At 42.5% G+C, this 20,493-nt stretch overlaps 1 protein-coding gene across 1 annotated transcript; it reads left to right on the top strand.

Moving 5' to 3' along the window:
• The first annotated feature begins 4,119 nt into the window (after nucleotides 1-4,119).
• On the top strand, nucleotides 4,120-19,836 carry AMACR (alpha-methylacyl-CoA racemase). Its single transcript, XM_005887710.3, has 5 exons — nucleotides 4,120-4,461; nucleotides 6,948-7,091; nucleotides 11,081-11,241; nucleotides 14,627-14,813; nucleotides 19,078-19,836. The coding sequence occupies exons 1-5, from the start codon at nucleotides 4,215-4,217 to the stop codon at nucleotides 19,485-19,487; spliced, it is 1,149 nt and encodes a 382-aa protein (XP_005887772.2). The 5' UTR covers nucleotides 4,120-4,214; the 3' UTR covers nucleotides 19,488-19,836.
• Nucleotides 19,837-20,493: the final 657 nt, after the last annotated feature.

Here is a 20,493-nt window from a genome sequence, read left to right on the forward strand (position 1 = left end):
CCCAGACTACTTCTTTGGAGCAGTCTATCAGAGCTATCTGAGGTGCTGTCTCCCAGGCTGCAGTCCTCATTTTGCCCCCAAATAAAGTTTAACTCGCATCTCTCACATTGTGCTTTTTTTTTTTTTTCAGTCAACACAACCCACCACAGTCATGGTTTTAATTTTAATGATCCCATCCTACGTGTCAGTGGGAGACCCTTCAATTTAGTACCTCTATCCTTCTGACTCAGAGTCAGGTTCATGTGAATCCCTCAGAGATGGGCAGAGGTGTGTGGAAACTATGCAGATTTCTAGCCTAATCAGTCTTCCACACTTGACCTTGAACATGATTCCAGCAGCCTGAGTCCTGTCAACTGCCTGAATTCAGCTTTCTCACACACTTACATGAGTTTTACTTCATAGACTTCCAGTGAATTCTTTTGTATTCAAGCCAAGAATCTCTGTTGATCTAATAGGAAAGAATAGAAATGGGGAGACCAGTTAACACAATATGGAGTGCAAAAGTAAATTCAGAAAAGTGGGTGCAATGTAACATTGTTTGTGAAAATTAAAACCACAATTATTGTATATAAATAATATAGCTATAGCATTCATATGTGGACCATATGTCAAAATCATGGGAGTGCTTGTGCCTTGAACAGTGAGGTGAATAGGAGCAATGCTAGGTAGCTGCAGGTGAGCATTAAAGGAGACTTAAGCTTTGGAAAGAGTTGAAAGTAGCTGACTTTTGATCGATTCACTCTGTTTAGTACAGGGAAGCCCTGGGGGGCCAAACAAAAGGGCACGTGACTCCACTGGACTGTAGGTAAAGAAATTAATCATACTTGCTAAGAGGAAGTTGGTTGTTCAGGTGTTAAGTCCTGTTCAACTCTTTGTGACCTCACGAACTGCAACACACCAGGCTTGAGAGAATTTACTTATTGAATAGACTTAATGGTTATTCCTGGCCACAAGATTGATTCAGTTCAGTTCAGTTCAGTTTCTCAGTCATGTCCGACTCTTTGTTACCCCATAAATTGCAGCACACCAGGCTTCCCTGTTCATCACCAACTCCCAGAGTTCACCCAAACTCATGTGCATCGAGTCAGTGATGCCATCCAGCCATCTCATCCTTTGTTGTCCCCTTCTCCTCCTGCCCCCAATCTCTCCCAGCATCAGGGTCTTTTCCAATGAGTCAACTCTTCGCATGAGGTGGCCAAAGTATTGGAGTTTCGGCTTTAGCATCAGTCCTTCCAATGAACACCCAGGACTGGTCTCCTTTAGGATGGACTGGTTGGATTTCCTTTGATTATGTTAAATAAACCCAGAATTTAAGAAACATGGTTCCATGGCTAAGTAACTTTCTGGAATAGAAAATAGTCTGTTTGGTGACCTGAGAACCTCAGTAGCGACCTCATTAGATCCTCATCTGTAACCATGGATCTGAGAATATATTAATTTGCAAGGAATTCCAGAAAAAAATAACAGACTGGGTGGCTTAAACAATAGAAATTTATTTTCTCACAGTTTTGACAGCTAAAAGTCCAAGATCATGGGTCAACGGGAAGGCTTTCTTTTGAAGCTTCTCTTCTTGGCTTGCAGACGGCTGCCTTCTGCTGTCCTCACACGGTCGTCCCTTGGTCCTTGTTTTCCTAATCTTTTCTTATAAGGACACCAGTCCTATTGGATTAGGTCCCACACATATGACCTCTTTTTTGTCTTAATTACCTCTACAGGCTCTGTCTCCAAATACAGTCACAGTACTGGGGTTAGAACTTAAATATATGAATTTTAAAGAGACACAATTCAGCTTGTATTAAGGTAGAAAACTGATGGGCCCTAAGACTGGATAGCTGCTATTTGTCAAATGGAGTAAAATTGAATTTTTGTCCAAGGACAAAGCTAATGGCAGAAGCTGAGCTCTGCAGAAGTAAAGAGATAAGATGACCACTCTTGAGGTCAAGGAGAACTTCCCTGTCTGCACATGCACAGGAAGACTCCTTGGAGGTCAAAAAGGGAGGGGCTGCTACCCCATAATGAGTGGACATGCACCCACAGTCCTACATGGTGGGATCCATCTTAACAAAGAGTTGTGCACCCATCTTGGAGAGGGTCCTAGGACCAGTCAAGTGTGAAAAAAGAAACGAGAAAACTGGCCAAAGGTAAACAAAGACCTGGAAGAACTGTCCTATATAGTTGATTTCAACCACTTCACTACTGCATGTGTCATGAGAGAGGAGGCCCATACCCTTTCTCTCTGGGTCTGTATCTCTGCCTGTGTGTGTGCTCATTTCCCTCCAACTCTTTGCAACCCCATGAGCTGTAGCCCTCCAGGCTCCTCTGAGCGTGGGATTTTTCAAAGAATACTGGAGTGGGTTGCCATTTCCTACTACAGGGGATCTTCCTGGCTCATGGATCGAACCCACATCTCTCTTGTGTCTCCTGCATTGGCAGGCAGATCCTTTACAGTTGGGCCACCTGGCTTTCCAGCTTCAGTCTTAAATAAATAAATTGTTTCTCTGAACGTTCTCTCACATGCTATGCTGTGTCTCTTATAATAAACTTTGTACCTGTTTTCACAGTTTTTGCCTCTTTTGAAGCATTCTCGCTTTCAAATGGGGGAAAGAGTCAGGGCCGCTGCTTCTGGCCTCTAACGCCCTGATGATCTGGTGGCTAGGAGTCCTGGTTTTCATCCAGACTACCCACGTTCAATTCCTAGGCAGGGAGCTAAGATCTCTCTTCAGGACCATTCACTGCTATCTCTCGAGATCAGTAACAGAGAGTATGTTGCCCATGCAGGAAGGAAGGGCCTGCAGTGTCAAGTGAGATTTCCAGGACCTCAGCTTTGTCTGAGAATATCTCTACGATCTGCGTCTTTGACCTTATTAGTAAAGCTTAATGCTGGTAAGATATCTGATTCATGTGACTCTAATCATGGGTGTTAGCTTAAGCACTATCTGTACTGCTTATTTTTTAGACTGGGGTCACTATGAAATAATAGTACCTCCATCTATGGGTGTTTGCTAGAGTATTTTTTATACATTTATCTTTTACGTTTCTCAAAATCAAAATAAAAGAGGGCTGGGTTAGAAAATTCATGCTTGAACAAAGGGCTAGAGGGGACAAATAGGTGCTAATTACACAAGGAAGCCATTAGAGTGATGTGGCTCTCATGCCCTGGCATCCTCTGTAAGCAAGCTGAATCTAGCCTGGTCTGAGAGTCCAGAAATCAAAGTAGGAAACAAATCCAAACAGTCAACTAGGCAATTACATCTAGTCAATGAGTAATTTCCTTGCCTCAACTTTTCTCTATTAAAGTCTCTCCCTAGTTCTTGGAGACTCCAAACTGCAAGGAGTGGAGCTATTTGTTCTTATTTTATTGTACTTTTAAAATGCACTGAAATTAAAAACGCCAAACTATTGTAGAAATGGCAGGTGACAAATTAAAAATATTTTTAAACTTCTCAGATTTGTCTCTGATGAGCACCACCTGCTCATATGTGCTTTTTATATTCCATGATAGCACACAAGTTTTTTGTGGGTGGTGAATAATCATAACTGGCACATTGCCTGCCATGTCACTAAACGAAGGGTCCATTGTAGTTATTGCCAAAGGTGAGCTCGTGAGCCTAACCAGCTCAGGAAAGAAGAGTGCCTTCCTTCCGACAGTCATGAGACTACAGTCATTCCCTCGGTGTGAAAGGGAGGAAACTAAAAAAATAAAATAAAATAAAAAAAAAAAAAAAGGGAGGAAACTCAGGCTGCAAAAACACAGGATACTAACCCCAGATAGCTGAGAAACTAAAAACAACACTTTAACATTATTCTTAAATATTTATGTATTTTTCATGTTTTTCAAGGGCAGAGAGGTATAAACGGGTCCATAGAGCACAGCGGCTGGGAAAAACCATCCTGAAACATCCAGGACCAGCCATGGGCCCCACCCCCCACCCCCATACCCCCAGGTCAACCCCTAGGGCACAATTTAGGATCCCCTAAAGTTTGCGATTTAGCAGCAACAGCAGCAGAGTTTTAAAATCTAAGCCACCTCAGGCCACTAACAGCCCAGATCCGGAGGCGGTCCGAAGACGCACTATTTCGCAGGCTCTGCGGCTGCGCGCAGACGCGTGGGGGCGGGGCCACGAGGGAGGGAGCGTGCGCCCAGGGCCTGGGCTGTAGAAACCGAAGTTCAGGCAGCTGCTGCTTCTTCGGTTTGGGAAGGAGACGCTGGGCCCATGGCGCTTAGGGGCATCACAGTCGTGGAACTCGCCGGCCTGGCCCCGGTTCCCTTCTGCGGTATGGTCCTGGCGGACTTCGGGGCGAAGGTGGTGCGTGTGGACCGACCCGGCGCCCGCAGCGGCCCGAGCCGGTTGGCCCGAGGCAAGCGCTCTCTGGTGGTGGACCTGAAGCAGCCGCGGGGAGCGGCGGTGCTGCGGCGCTTGTGCGCCCGGGCGGACGTGATGCTGGAACCTTTCCGCCCCGGTGAGCCTCCTGCCCCTACGCGGGGCCAGAGAGGGGACGGTCCCCGCAGAAGGGAGGTCGCCGCGCCGGACCGTTTGGGGCTGCACCCCGCATACCTTTGCCCTGTTGCCACCCGAACCCTTTCCGTCCCTACTTTCTAGACCTTGCTGTTGCATTTGATGTTGCTGATCGTTCGCCCCCTGAGACGATCTTCCACTCTTGAGAGTCCGAGATAATGCTGATGTCCTCACTTTTCTTATACCTCTCTCTGACTCCTTCCCAAGTTCCCCCCCTTTTTTAGTTACTCTTTTGTATTTGCGTTTCTTAATTACGTGAAGGTCGTGAACCCTATGAGAAACAAACGAAAGCCATAGATTCTCTCCCTGGAAAACTGCATGTAGGTTCATAGTCAAACTTTGCTAAATTTTGGAGCTTGGTGTACCGGGGTAAATCCAGGCGAACACCTGCTGCCTTAAATGCTGGTGTTCAGGTTCCAGCTTCTGCTCAATTTCCTTTACACTCTGTTTCTTGCAACCCTTATCCATTTCTCTTTTTATTTTTTATAGGCAGGTGATGGCCAAGTCTATAACTGTGCCCCCTTCTTTTAGAGCCACAGACTTCCAGAATAGGCAAGTTCTGCCCACTTCTATCTGACCGTCTCCTGGGCACTGCAGCTTCCACATATTCCAAACTGAGCCCCACGTCTTCCCTACTAAAATGTCCTCTCCTCTTTCTGTATCATTTCAGTGAATAGAACCAATGTCCACCCAGTTGCCTGAATGAAAAACTCCTACCTTTGTCTAGGCTCCCAAATCTTCCTTTTCCACCACCAGCTTTCAATTATCATCAGTCCCATCATTCTTCCTCCTTTCTGTGACTTCTGGATTCTTTGCACGCCTGCTGCAGCTTCATTGATAACAGTTGTAACAGCCTTTTAAAGCTGATGTTTGGGTCTAGCACCACTTTGATCTTTCCTCAGACACCTGCTCTTGCTCAAGTACAAATCCCATTTGGTATATAGCTGGAAGTCGGTAAACGGGGAATGAATCGGCTATGTCGGGCACCAGGTGTATTTAAATGTGTGAGTGAATCCACCCTCAGATCTGAGATTATAACAATAATAATTTAGTAATCAGGATTATATTATAATTTAATAATACACAACTTGAAATTGAAGGAGGCTCCACATGGGTAAATCATTTGTCTTAGTATTAGGGGAGAGGTGGAGCTGTGAATACAGATATAGCTGCAGGGGGTGTTGGGGTGGATTGAGGCTGATGTCTTTCTAGTTAGAGAAATAGAGTTTATTTTTAATTGAAGTATGGTTGATTTACAATGTTGTGTTAATTACTGCTGTACAGCAGAGCCACTGAGTTACATATATATTCTTTTTCATATTTTCCATTTATCACAGGTTTATCACAGGATATTGAATAGAGCTTCCTATGCTATATAGTAGAACCTTATTGTTTATTCATTCTGTATATACTTGTTTGCATCTGCTAATACCAAGCTCCCAATTCATCCCTCTCCTATCCTTCACCCTTGGTAACCACCAGTCTAGGAATAGAATCCTTTTGTAACTTATCATAGCTTTGTGGAGACAAAGTCAGTGAGTTTTATTATCTAATTTTATATCTTTAACCCCAGGACTCCTTAGGTTCCCTGGCTTTAGCAGAATAAATATTGATTGACCCTTGAACAAACCAGGGCTAATCTGTACTTTAGTTACAGTGGTCCTCCACAGTTCCTCGGCATCCATCAACCACAGACTGTGTAATACTGTAGTATTTACTTTTGAAAAACTGCATGTCAGTGGACCCAAACAGTTCAAACTCACCTTGTTCAAGGGTCAGCTGTACTCACTGATAACTTAAGAGCGATTAAATGCTGCTGTTGCTAACCCTTCTTCCACCAGATATTTATACTGAGCCTTTTTGTAGAGGAACTGCTGGGCATGTTAGAGGCTGTGGAAACAGATGAGGCATGAATCCTGCCAGAGGAGCATCTGAGCTGTTTGGGAAGCTGGAATATATACATGCATAAGTATAGCAGGCACCCATGCAGGCATAGACATAAAAGAGGTCCTGAAAGGAAAAGCAGCTTCCAAAAGTGAATTTTTGATCAATTAAAGACCCAGAGTAACTTCCAAAAGAACAGACCATTTCTAATAAATTACTTAGGAGCAAACTGGGGAAACTCTGAAGGGGCTGACTGAAGGGATGGAATGTCTACTCTGAAGATGCTTGGGTATGCCTGCAGGGATGTAGGGCAGTGCTGAAGGGAAATAGCATTCTTGGGGTGGGGGGATCTGCCACACATTCCAGAAATGGGGGCTTCACTGTCTGGGTTCTTAATTACTGGCAATACGTTCATTATAAACTCACAACAAATGTTACCAGTTTTCCTTGCAAAAAAGTGCTGTTTTATATTTGCCACAAAGAAGGGATTATACCCATCTTCAATTCATGCTGTCCTTAAAAAATAAATGTAACTTTTCTCTTAAGGGGTAATGGAAAAACTCCAGCTCGGTCCCGAGATTCTGCAGAAGGAGAACCCAAGGCTTATCTATGCCAGGTTGAGTGGATTCGGCCAGTCAGGAAGGTTCTCCAAGGTGGCTGGACATGACATCAACTATTTGGCTTTGTCAGGTATGTTGGAAAAAAAAGCAATTTCTCTACACTCTTTTTTTTCCCCCCAGTCAAGATCTACAGTTACACATTAGAATTTTTTAAAGGCGAAGTTTGGAATATTTATTGGAATTAATAAAGAGCGTGTACTTCTTTAAAAAAGATTGGTTTGTCTTGGAACAGTCATTGTCAGCCTCCCTCTGATGATTCAATCGTAAGGAATCTGCCTGCAATGCAGGAGACATGGGTTTGATCCCTGGGTTTGGAATATCCCTTGGAGGAGGGCATGGCCACCCACTCCAGTATTCTTGCCTGGAGAATACATGGACAGAGGAGCCTGGCAGTCTACAGTCCCTGGGGTCGCAAAGAGTCGAGCAACTAACACTTTCACTTTCCCCTGCCTTAACACACAGGGAGGGGTAATACACTCACTAGTAACATTTACTGACTATGTTTGTGGAGTGAATTCTCCAACAAGCCCCTGCTAGGAAGTAGGAGACTTATTGGTAGTAGAAATGGTTGTACTGTAGTTTGCAAAGATACATTAATAGTTTCAATCTGGTACCCCCTTACTTTATTGTGAATTGTCGACTGAGTCATGATTTTAGAAATTCTATGAATACTAGAAAAAGCCCATGGTTTTCGCCTGTACAAACATATCTTGAAAGTGTTAACCACTCAGTCATGTCCAACTCTTCCTGACTCCATGGACTATATCCCACCAGGCTCCTCTGTCCATGGACTTCTCCAGGTGAGAATACTGGAGTGGGTTGCCATTCCCTTCTCCAGGGGATCTTCCTGACTTAGGGATAGAATCTGAGTCTCCTGCATGGCAGGCAGGTTCTTTACCCTCTGAGCTACCAGGGAAGCTCTTCAGTTCAGTTCAGTTCAGTCGCCCAGTCCTGTCTGACTCTGTGACCCCATGAATCGCAGCACGCCAGGCCTCCCTGTCCATCACCAACTCCCGGAATTCACTCAAACTCATGTCCATCGAGTCGGTGATGCATACAACCATCTCATCCTCTGTGGTCCCCTTCTCCTCCTGCCCCGAATCCCTCCCAGCATCAGGGTCTTTTCCAGTGAGTCAACTCTTCGCATGAGGTGGCCAAAGTATTGGAGTTTCAGCTTCAGCATCAGTCCTTCCAATGAACACCCAGGACTCATCTTTAGGATGGACTGGTTGGATCTCCTTGCACTCCCAGGGACTCTCAAGAGTCTTCTCCAACACCACAGTTCAAAACCATCAATTCTTCAGCACTCAGCTTTCTTCACAGTCCAACTCACATCCATACGTGACCACTGGAAAAACCATAGTTTTGATTAGACGGACCTTTGTTGGCAAAGTAATGTCTCTGCTTTTCAATATGCTATCTAGGTTGGTCATAACTTTCCTTCCAAGGAGTAAGCATCTTTTAATTTCATGGCTGCAGTCACCATCTGCAGTGATTTTGGAGCCCCCCAAAATAAAGTCTGACACTGTTTCCACTGTTTCCCCATCTATTTGCCATGAAGTGATGGGACCAGATGCCACTTTCTTAGTTTTCAAAATGTTGAGCTTTAAGCCAACTTTTTCACTTTTCTCTTTCACTTTCATAAAGAAGCTTTTTAGTTCCTTTTAACTTTCTTCCGTAAGTGTGAAGTCATCTACATATCTGAAGTTATTGATATTTCTCCCAGCAATCTTGATTCCAGCTTGTGCTTCTTCCAGCCCATTTCTCATGATGTACTCGAATATAAGTTAAGCAACCCACTCCAGTGTTCTTGCCTGGAGAATCCCAGGGACGGGGGAGCCTGGTGGGCTTCCGTCTATGGGATCGCACAGAGTTGGGCACGACTGAAGTGACTTAGCAGCAAGCAGGGTGACAATATACAGCCTTGATGTACTCCTTTTCCTATTTGGAACCAGTCTGTTGTTCCATGTCCAGTTCTAACTGTTGCTTCCTGACCTATATACCGGTTTCTCAAGAGGCAGGTCAGGTGGTCTGGTATTCTCATCTCTTTCAGAATTTTCCACAGTTTCTTGTGATCTACACAGTCAAAGGCTTTGGCATAGTCAATAAAGCAGAAATAGATGTTTTTCTGGAACTCTCTTGCTTTTTCCATGATCCAGCAGATGTTGGCAATTTGATGTCTGGTTCCTCTACCTTTTCTAAAACCAGCTTGAACATCAGGAAGTTCATAGTTCATGTATTGCTGAAGCCTGGCTTGGAGAATTTTGAGCATTACTTTACTAGCGTGTGAGATGAGTGCAATTGTGCGGTAGTTTGAGCATTCTTTGGCATTATCTTTCTTTGGGATTGGAATGAAAACTGCCCTTTTCCAGTCCTGTGGCCACTGCTGAGTTTTCCAAATCTGCTGCCCATTGAGTGCAGCACTTTCACAGCACCATCTTTCAGGATTTGAAATAGCTCAACTGGAATTCCATCACCTCCACCAGCTTTGTTCGTAGTGATGCTTCCTAAGGCCCACTTGACTTCACATTCCAGGATGTCTGGCTCTAGGTCAGTGATCACACCATCGTGATTATCTGGGTCATGAAGATCTTTTTTGTACAGTTCTTCTGTGTATTCTTGCCACCTCTTCTTAATATGTTCTGCTTCTGTTAAGTCCATACCATTTCTGTCCTTTATTGAGCCCATCTTTGAATTAAATGTTCCCTTGGTATCTCTAATTTTCTTGAAGAGCTCTCTAGTCTTTCCCATTCTGTTGTTTTCCTCTATTTCTTTGCATTGATCGCTGAGGAAGGCTTTCTTGTCTCTCCTTGCTCTTTTTTGGAACTCTGCCTTCAAATGGGTATATCTTTCCTTTTCTCCTTTGCTTTTCGCTTCTCTTCTTTTCATACGTATTTGTAAGGCCTCCTCAGACAGCCATTTTGCTTTTTGCATTTCTTTTCCATGGGGATGGTCTTGATCCCTGTCTACTGTACAATGTCACGAACCTCTGTCCATAGTTCATCAGGCACTCTATCTATCAGATCTAGTCCCTTAAATGTATTTCTCACTTCCACTGTAGAATCATAAGGGATTTGATTTAGGTCATACCTGAATGGTCTAGTGGTTTTCCCTACTTTCTTCAACTTAAGTCTGAATTTGGCAATAAGGAGGTCTTAGAATGACCTAATTCTAGATTTCTAAGAACCGTATTGCCGAGTAAAAGAAGTCTCAAATATTCTGTGTGTATACATTTAAAGGTTGAGGAAAAGAGTGAGTGGAGAATTGATTTTTCACATCTATTTAAAAATGCAATTCCTTTTCTTTTTCTTGTGTTTATTTTCTTGCATCTCTTTCTAATAAGAATGGAAGTGCCTTATACCATTGTTAAGTCATAAACTAAGTGGATAGCAACCTTCCCCCCCACACACACAACTCAGTGAATAAAAACTTAGCCATAGAATTCTGAAAATGTTAGTAGGAATAAAGTTTTAAAGAAAATAAAGACATTAAAAAAAAAAAAAACAAGGAAAGGAAAACCATCTTATAAATATACCGAAGAAGTTTAGGTTTAGAAAGGGATTAGATATTAATTTTTACTTACAACTAGTAGCTAGAGAGATTGGTTTCCCTTCTAAGATGTTCACGTATTTATTTAAAGTATACATTAAATGGGCTTTTTAACCCATTTACCACTGGATGGCTCATTGGTAAAGAATCTGCCTGCTAATGCAGGAGACACGTCTGGGAAGATCCCACATGCCATGGAGCAACTAAGCCTGTAAAGTACAGGCTTACTGTTGAGCCTTTTGTTTGAGAGCCCCAGAGCTGCAATGACTGAGCCCACGTGCCACAGCTACTGAAGCCTGTGTGTCCTGGGGCCTGTGCTCTGCAACAGGAGAAGCCACTGCAATGAGAAGCCCATGCACTGCAATTAGAGAATAGCCTCCACTCAATACAACCAGAGAGAGCAACGAAGATCCAGCACAGTCAAAAATAAATAAATAAAAATTTTAAATGCACATTAAATTTACCCTTTATGGTCCTCCTTTTTTTTTTTTTTTTTTCCCCGTGGTATAGGTGTTTTATCAAGAATTGGCAGAAGTGGTGAGAATCCATATGCCCCGTTGAATCTCCTGGCTGACTTTGGTGGTGGTGGCCTCATGTGCACAATGGGCATCATTATGGCGTTGTTTGAACGCACACGCTCTGGCAAAGGTCAGGTCATTGACGCAAGCATGGTAAGTGTTAACTGGGGAAAATGATAAGCCTAGCGTTTGTTCCTAAGGTTGATACATGGCTGCCTCAAATCCTCTTTTGAACAAGACAGGAGATAAATTGAGATTTGAAATTTGAATCCAAGTTACCAAAGATAGCCTTCTCTTTAAAATAGCTTCATATGTTTGACATGTGTCAGACTGTCATATTTTGACCGTCTGTTTGTGGAGTCAACTTTCTAAACTGTTCATGACTCACTTGATTACTACGTTGTGTTTCAGTGATTTTCCCCGTCTTATGTCTTGTGCTTTGAATGTGATTTTTAAGAGATCTTCATTCAAAACTGGGCCCAGGAAGTCTCCTTTAGCAGGAAGAGGAGATTCTTGATGATGCTCAAGTAAAATGGACCAGTTTAGACCTTCCTGCTGCACTGTGTAGCGAAGATTTGAATGTCAGGCTGCTTCAGTGTCGTCACTCTCACACACGGAGCACTTGCTTCATGTTCTCTTAGGCACTTCTCCTATGTGATTTCTCCTAATCCCCAAAACAACAATTTCACTTGGAATACATTGTTTGTTTGTTTGTTTCCAGTTCTACCTGTTTATTGCTACCAACCCATCTCCCTCCAGACCCCTCACACATGGGCACTCAGTTGTGTGACCCCCATGGACTGCAGTCCATGAGGCTTTTTTATCCATGGACTTTCCAGGCAAGAATACTGGAGTGGGTTGCCATTCCCCTCTCCTGGGATACATTGTTACTGAACCCAGTTAGACCTGTAACAGGGATTCCCTCATGGCTCAGCAGGTAAAGAATTCACCTACAGTGCAGGAAATATAGGAGATGTGAGTTTGATCCCTGGGTCAGGAAGATCCCCTGGAGGAGGAAATGGCAACTCACTCCAGTATTCTTGTCTGAAAAATCCCATGGCCAGAGGACCCTGGTGGGCTATAGTCCATGGGGTTGCAAAGAGTAGGACATGAGTGAGCAACAGACCCATAAAACTGTTAGGACATCTTTTTTCAACACACTCATCAGCGCATTCAGAACTTTGCCTGAGTTCTCACAGCTAGTTGATGAGAGCCGTCTAGTGCCACTATACAGGTTACATTTGGACCTATCTTTGCTGGTAGGCTGGAGAGTGGATTTGATGAAGACAAGACTGAGAGATAAAGGCAAGTACTAAAATGGTCAATGATAGACTAGGTCTGGATTTAAGGATTCACATTTGGCAGTGAAGGGAGAGGAAGGAATCAAGGATCGCGCCCTGATCTCTGACTTAGAAGACCCAGTGGATGGTGGCTCTGGTACCCTGGGGAGAACCACTGAAGGAGGAGGCTGATTGGAGGGGACATATATCTTATTCTTTTAGACAAATAGTTTCCAAATGACTTTAGCAGCAGAATCTGTGACCTAGGCCTGCCCATGATGACCTGGAGTCATCTCTTCATCAGACTGTTCCCTTAGAAACTGTAGAGTTAGGGCTTCCCAGGGGGCACTAGTGGTAAAGAACCCACCTGCCAATACAGGAGATGCCTGAGACTTGGGTTCAATCCCTGGGTTGCAAAGATCCCCCTGGGGGAGGGCATGGCACTACACTCCAGTATGCTTGCCTAGAGAATCCTCATGGACAAAGGAGCCTGGTGGGCTATAATCCATTGGGTCACAAAGAGTCTGGATGTCAGACAGGACTGAAGCAACTCAGCATGCACGCACATGGCATGTGGGGTCTGTTTTACTGTGTTTACTCCTGACCTAAGGGAGCGCTTCTGACCTGGGGGACTGCGTGTTGGCATTCAGGCCATTGGCCTATGTGATGAGAATAATATAAAAAGTTGGGAAACTGAGGCTGCAGTTTCCCTGCCTCAAGGGCTGTCATCTGTGGCAGCACATGCTGCATTTGGATGAGGGGGAAGAGAGGTATGTGCTCGGTAGCCTGTTGATGAGATAAGGATTATAATTGCTGTGTCTTGTCCTGTGTCCTTCTATGGCGCCAAGTAAAGGTGGAGTTAGATTAGAGCCTGTTTGTATCCTGAGTGAGCCAAAATAGACCCATAACACTGTCAGGACATCTTTTTTCAATAGTCTCATCAGTACATCCAGTGTATGCTGCTAAGTCGCTTCAGTTGTGTCCAACTCTGTGCGATCCCGTAGACGGCAGCCCACCAGGCTCCCCCGTCCCTGGGATTCTCCAGGCAAGAACACTGGAGTGGGTTGCCATTTCCTTCTCCAATGCAAGAAAGTGAAAAGTGAAAGTGAAGTCGCTCAGTCATGTCCAACTCTTCGAGACCCCCATGGACTGTAGCCTACCAGGCAGATCCATGGATTCAAGTGTTCATGAGCTTCCTCAAGCTAAAAGGGAAAACTGAGACATATCTAAAGATGGGCTTCCCAACTGGCACAGTGGTAAAGAATCCACCTGCAGACCCTGGAGACAAGGGTCCGGTCCCTGGGTTGGGAAGATCCCCTGGAGGAGGAATTGGCAACCCACTGCAGTCTTCTTGCCTGTTAAATTTTGTGTTTGTTTCGTAGCCAGAATCCGTGAGAAATCGCATGCTCACGGTTGGGGCCTTTCTATTATTAACCTCAGAGATGAGGATGCTTTGCTGGCCTTCTTCCTGGAGTGCCAGAAGGACAGGGAAGTGTTCTTTAGTTAGCTCAGTGCGTCTAGTCTCATGACAATCATACCGGAGATGTGAATCCTTTTTATTTCAGGACTAGTGGGAAGCTGGCATTCCCAAACTAGTTTGTCTGTACTCAGCAAACCTTTATCACCTGCCAGCCACATTGTTATGTTTATTCTGTAACTTTCTAGTGATAATTAAAGTTAAAATATGTTAAATATTCAAATTTGTTTTTCTTGCGCTTGGTATCAAAACTAGAATCAACTAAATATAATTGTCATGCAATTTACCTTTAAAATGTGATCTGCTTCATGTGTTTGTGTGTATGTGTTTATAAGTACTGAGATCAGATGATAGATTTTTCAAAAACCTTTTTCTTTATTTCAGCTTTTTTATCCTGACCATTTTTAACATATATAAAAGTAAAGAGAATATATAATTAGCTTCCTAATGGTGAAGTAAGCTTACTAGTGAAGCTAGCCTCACTTAGCTTCAGAAATTGTCAACATTCTGCCAGTCTTATTTGAAAAGAAGAGCAGAAGTAGTTCCTCGAAGTCTTTTCTGAACAGTATTCCCTGATCTGAATAGTGCAGGAGCTCTATCATAAACCTGTCCTCACTCACTTTCTCTACATATTCAAAGAAGTTGTATAATTAGGTATAATCTTTCTATATTCTAAGATAAACATTTTTATACAAACATTTTTTTAAAACCCAAGTAGGAATCAGTCATAATTTGTACAGTTGCATTACCTGGATTCACGTTGTATTCTGTTTCTTCAAAGGTGGAAGGAACAGCATATCTAAGTTCTTTTATGTGGAAAACCCAAGAAACAGGATTGTGGGAGCAGCCCCGTGGACAGAACATATTAGATGGTGGAGCTCCTTTCTATACAACCTACCGGACAGCCGACGGGGGGTTCATGGCTGTCGGAGCAATAGAGCCCCAGTTCTATGAGCTGCTGATCAAGGGTGAGTAACTTTTCAGGAACCTCTTTTCTGTGGATGTTTTCCAGCCTCTATTTTGGGGTCTTTTGAAGTTCATGATGTCTTTTATTATATGTATATACCCACTTTATAACTAGCCTAATGATGGTCATCATTATATTGTGAGGCACTTCCCCCATCTTTTAAATTGACAAGTAATTTTATAAAAAAGGTCTATAAATAGCTCAGATTAAAAAGATCATAATCCTTTTTGTGGGCGTTCAGTGTTTTTATTACCTTTCATACTCAGTGCTGTGCTAAGTCTCTTCAGTTGTGTCCAACTCTGTGCGACGCTATGGACCGTAGCCCACCAGGCTCCTCTGTCTCTGGGATTCTCCAGGCAAGAATACTGGAGTGGGTTCATGCCCTTCTGCAGGGGCCCTCCCAACCCAGGGATGGAACTCAGCTCTTCTGTCCCTGCACTGGCAGGCAGGTTCTCCACCACTGGTGCAGCCTGGGGAGCCATACTCAGTGGTGCTGGATATTTATCCTGCCCGTTGCACGGCCACAGTCTGTTCTTGCCTGGAAATGATCTGCTGGTTCTACCAGTTTTTATTCCTTGATGGATAGGTGTCCCTCCTGGTACTTAGTAATGGGGTCACCAGAGCACAGAGAGACTTTGGCAAGTGAGAGTTTGTTGGGATATGTCACCGTCACCTGATGCTTCTGTGGTTCACCTTTCCTGCAGATTCTTGTCTTACTGATATGTTGCCACAGGTTAGCAGAAAAATTTGGGATCCCTTCTGCCCTGACTGATAATTGGACTGAAGTTATCTTGTCCCTGTGAAATGTGAATTTAAAGTTCACTTCACAGATTATTTCGTTTCTAAGAAGTTTTAGAATATATGCTGAAGCGGTGTGACAAGCACATGTGTTGCAGCACATTTATCTTCCAGCTTTAAGTTTGGAGTTTTATGTCTGATAGCTTTTCAGATGCAAAATGCTACTCAGAGTAGTCTGTATGTTGCTGGAATGATGGTTTTTGTAAGCATCAGAATGCATTCTGTGATCAACTATATTACCTTCCCTAACTTAACTGTAAGTTAGAAGAACGATAGAACAGAGAGGTGTGGACAAACTCCCACATCGGTAATGATTTTTTTGAGTTAGTGTTAATTTATTATTTCACCGTACATTTTGAGATCTTTGAGACCATAGCTTTATTTAGCTCTCAGTGTCTGAGCATAAATACACACGGTTTTTGTAAGGCTCAGACTCCTCTGTGCTATGTTTCTAATGCTTCCAGGGCAAAGAAATCTGAAAATACTGAGACTCTCATGACATAAGATTCTTGTAGTAAAGGCAATAGAGAATTTTTTAAAGTTGCTTTAAGATTTCAAAATATTATTAAAAGAAAGCCAGGAAATAAGTGTTGGTGAGGATGTGGAGAGATTGGAACCCCATGCATTACTGGTAAGAATGTAAAATTATACAGCCATTGTGGAAAATGATATGGTGACTCCTCAAAAAATTAAACATAGAATTACCATATGATCCAGCAATTCCACTTCTGGTTATATATCCAAAAGAATTAAAAGTGGGAACTTAAACAGATATTTGAACAGGGACTGGGGGAAGCAGAGAATAGAGTGTTAGTGTTTAATGGGTAAAAGTGTTAGTTGCTCAGTTGTGTCCAACTCTTTGCAACCCCATGGACTGTAGCCCTCCAGGCTCCTCTGTCCATGAAATTCTTCATGCAAGAATATTGGAGTGGGTTGCCATTCCCTTCTCCAGGGGATCTTCCCAACCCAGGAACTGAACCTGGGTCTCCTGCATTGCAGGCAGATTTTTTACCATCTGAGCCACCAGGGAACCTGGTACAGTTTCAATCTGGAAAGATAAAAAGTTCTGGAGATGAATGGTGGTAATGGTTCCAGAACAATCTGAATGTACTTAATAACATAGTACTATATTCTTGCTGCTGCTAAGTCGCTTCAGTCGTATCCGACTCTGTGCGACCCCATAGATGGCAGCCCACCAGGCTCCCCGTCCCTGGGATTCTCCAGGCAAGAACACTGGAGTGGGTTGCCATTTCCTTCTCCAATGCATGAAAGTGAAAAGTGAAAGCGAAGTCGCTCAGTCGTGTCAGATTCCTAGCAACCCCATGGACTGCAGCCTACCAGGCCCCTCCGTCCATGGGGGGACTCCAGGCAAGAGTACTGGAGTGGGTTGCCATTGCCTTCTCCAGTGGCTAAAATGGTCAATTTTATATTTTGTATATTTTACCACAATTTTAAAAAATGAAAAAATTCAAAATAATGTATTTTTTATGAAAAAAGTGTAAACAATACAGAATTTATAAGGTAAGAGGTAAAAATTATCCCTTGTCCTTCTACTTTAGGAAAGTTTGGAATGTGGCCTTTAAGAATTTTCCCTGTACACATACAGACACGATTAAATTTTTTAATAATCTATATAATATAAATATATTATAATTTGTATAATATAAATATATGTATATTATATAATTTTTATAATATATATATAATTATATACATTATATTATATATTTATATAATGTGTAAAATACATAACCACATGTTTATAATTAATAATTTTTTAATTAAAAATATAGCAAAGACATCATTTTTGTCAATACCGAATATCTTCAGCCTCACCCTTTTAAATAGCAGCCATGTTGACACAGCTGGTGTGTCAGAGTCAGGGCTAGAAGTGTTCTGATTTCTAGAAAGAGTCGGACACAACTGAGCGACTGAACTGAACTGAACTGATTCCGGTGTATAGACCTGTGCGCCTTAACAAACCCGTGTGACCTTAAGTTTAGTGTTTGTTGGAGAACTGTTGGCTGCACTTCTAGTTGATGATTCTGATCACATTCTGATTAAAAAAAAAAAAAGAAAACTTTATAAAAGCATGCATATATGTTTCCAGCAGTTAGCCGTGGTCTACTTAAGCGCTTTGGCTAACTGCTCATTTTATATGCTTCTTAATCACAGAGTTTGGGACAATCAAGAAGAAGAAAGCAAAGTGAAAGACATCCTTAGAAATATTTCTTCATAGGTTACTGTGGTAAATCTGAAACTATGGCTTTATATCTTTCCTGGTTTTGCAATGGGACAGGTGGCTACAGAGAACAATGTATTTGCACAGGTGTTTTTTCACAGCTGTTCAGAATTATGTGAGTTCTTATATCCTTACATCCCTAAAAACTCTACGAAGAGCCTGTAGTATTCCTGTCTTCTTACCTCTGTAGGCACTTCTGCATCTTCAGAGCAGCTTACAATTATTGGTCATTGTTTTTCAACACTGTAGGTAAGGAGAGGATGAAAAAAAATGAGAATTGCTCGATTAACTTGGCTAAACTTATGCAAAATATTATGCATAATTTAAATTTAGAAACCCTCTTATACAAGAGGGAATAAAAATGAATTACACCAAACCCCAAAGGCAAAGTTGCCCTTTGGGTATAATTTAATCAGCACTGGAGTTGGGGTGTATCTACAGGGGTGGGTGGGTTCCTGTAGTCAATAAAGGGAGCACAGATCAAGTCATGGACTGGAGAAGCCATCCTTCTTGTGATATTCCCTGGCAAATCCTCTCATCTTCTCTGTCCCTTGTGTTGAGGGGCCCTTCAGAACTCTTTGTACTTGAGAGAGAGAGTCTCTGTGTCCCTGTTGATTGGGTGGCTGATAACTTGCTGTCATGTTTGCTGTCGGAACAATTTGCATGTATCTTTGGGCTTCCCAGGTGACTCAGTGGTAAAGAATCCACCTGCCAATGCAGGAGACTCGGGTTTGATTCCTGGGTCAGGAAGATCCCCTGGAGAAGAAAATGACAACCCACGCCAGTGTTCTTGCCTGGGAAATCCCATGGACAGAGGAGCCTGGTGGGCTACAAGGGGTCACAAAAGAGTCAGACACAGCTTAGCGACTGAGCACACACATGGCAGATAATAACTTCATGACAAAGTCTCTTTTGGAAAAACTTCTCAGAGGGAAGAAGTTGATTTCTGGAAACTAGACAATTAAAAATAGACTGCTTTTGATGAAATGTAAATAATAAGATCTTGCAAAGACTTAGAAAGTCTGTTTTGAGTCCTGTTACGCTACTGCCTTCTCCAGCTTTGGCTCCAACTTCAAATTGAGTGAATTTCTTCTCTTGACTCATTTGAGAATTCTTATAAAATATCCCATTTGGGGCAAGTATGATGAGTTCAAAACTCATTTGCGCTGATTATACTTACTGCACCCAAAGCATGGTGATTTAAGAAATTCTGTTTTTCTCTCAGGACTTGGGCTAAAGTCTGATGAACTTCCCAATCAGATAAGTATGAAGGATTGGCCAGAAATGAAGAAGAAATTTGCAGATATCTTTGCAAAGAAGACAAAGGCAGAGTGGTGTCAGATCTTTGACGGCACTGATGCATGCGTGACTCCTGTGCTGACTTTTGAAGAGGTTACCCATCATGGTCACAACAAAGATCGGGGCTCGTTTATTACTGATACAGAGCAGCGTGTGAGTCCCCGCCCTGCTCCTCTGCTGTCCAACACCCCAGCTCTCCCTTCGATTAAAAGGGATCCTTTTGTAGGAGAACACACTGAAGAGATTCTTAAAGAATTTGGGTTCAGCCAGAAAGAGATCAATCAGCTTAAGTTAGATAATATTATTGAAATTCATAAACTTAGAGTTAATCTCTAAGTTCCAAGCCCCACAGTGCAAACGAATGTGAATATTGCATTTACAGTATAATATAAAAAAATCGTGTGCATGGAAACTTGAAAAAACAGTATCACAGTGGTCTAATTATTCTAATCAGGAAACAAGACTGATTATACAGTAATGACGGAATTCTGAAAATGGTTATCATGGCTTTTGATTTGGGAATATTTTTAGTTTGCCTGTACTAAATTGTGGCAGTTTTTCTGCCTTTCAATTTACTTGATAGGTTATATTTGTCAATTTAAAATGCTTATATATTTATAAAATACTTGAAATGCATTAATATAATGCTTTTTATTAAATAAAGCTTTATTCCCCATAAAGTTTACTCCTGCTTTTAAGTTTGTGAAAAGCTTTCAAGAAAGTTCTTTCAGTAGCACTAAAATAGCCTTTTGTTGCTCATTGAAATATTTTAGGCTCTACTGTTAACCAGAATGAATGTCCTTAGGTGGAAAAGTCCGATCCTTTTAATTTGGTAAGGAAACCATTCAGCTGGTGTCTCTGAATTGAAATTGTAGAAAATGTCCTTGAGGTTTCCTTCAGATAACTGCCACCTCTCCATCTAGACCAGCTCCTGTATATAACTGCTTGTTATTAGCATCATCCACCTGTGTCTCTTTATCAATAAACTGTACCATCATCCATTTGAAAGTCTTACTAGACTTTCCCTCCTCTTACTAGTCTCCAGCTTCCACTCCCAGTATGTCTACCTCTGTCTCAATAGACCCCACAGTTTACCTATCACTTCATTTGGCCACTGTTCAAATGTCCCTTACAGAGAGTCCTTTCCTGATCCCTGTCGAAAATAGCAACTGCCTTATCACTCACTCTCCCGGAACCCTGTTTCATTTTCCTTCATACTGCCTATCACTACTGACATTGTATGGATTAACCCCTGCCTCATTCCTTCTTTGGAGAAGGCAATGGCACCCCACTCCAGTACTCTTTCCTGGAAAATCCCATATACAGAGAAGCCTGGAAGGCT

Source organism: Bos mutus, chromosome 20, assembly GCF_027580195.1.
Source record: "Bos mutus isolate GX-2022 chromosome 20, NWIPB_WYAK_1.1, whole genome shotgun sequence".
In the NCBI taxonomy this organism is placed as follows: domain Eukaryota; kingdom Metazoa; phylum Chordata; class Mammalia; order Artiodactyla; family Bovidae; genus Bos; species Bos mutus.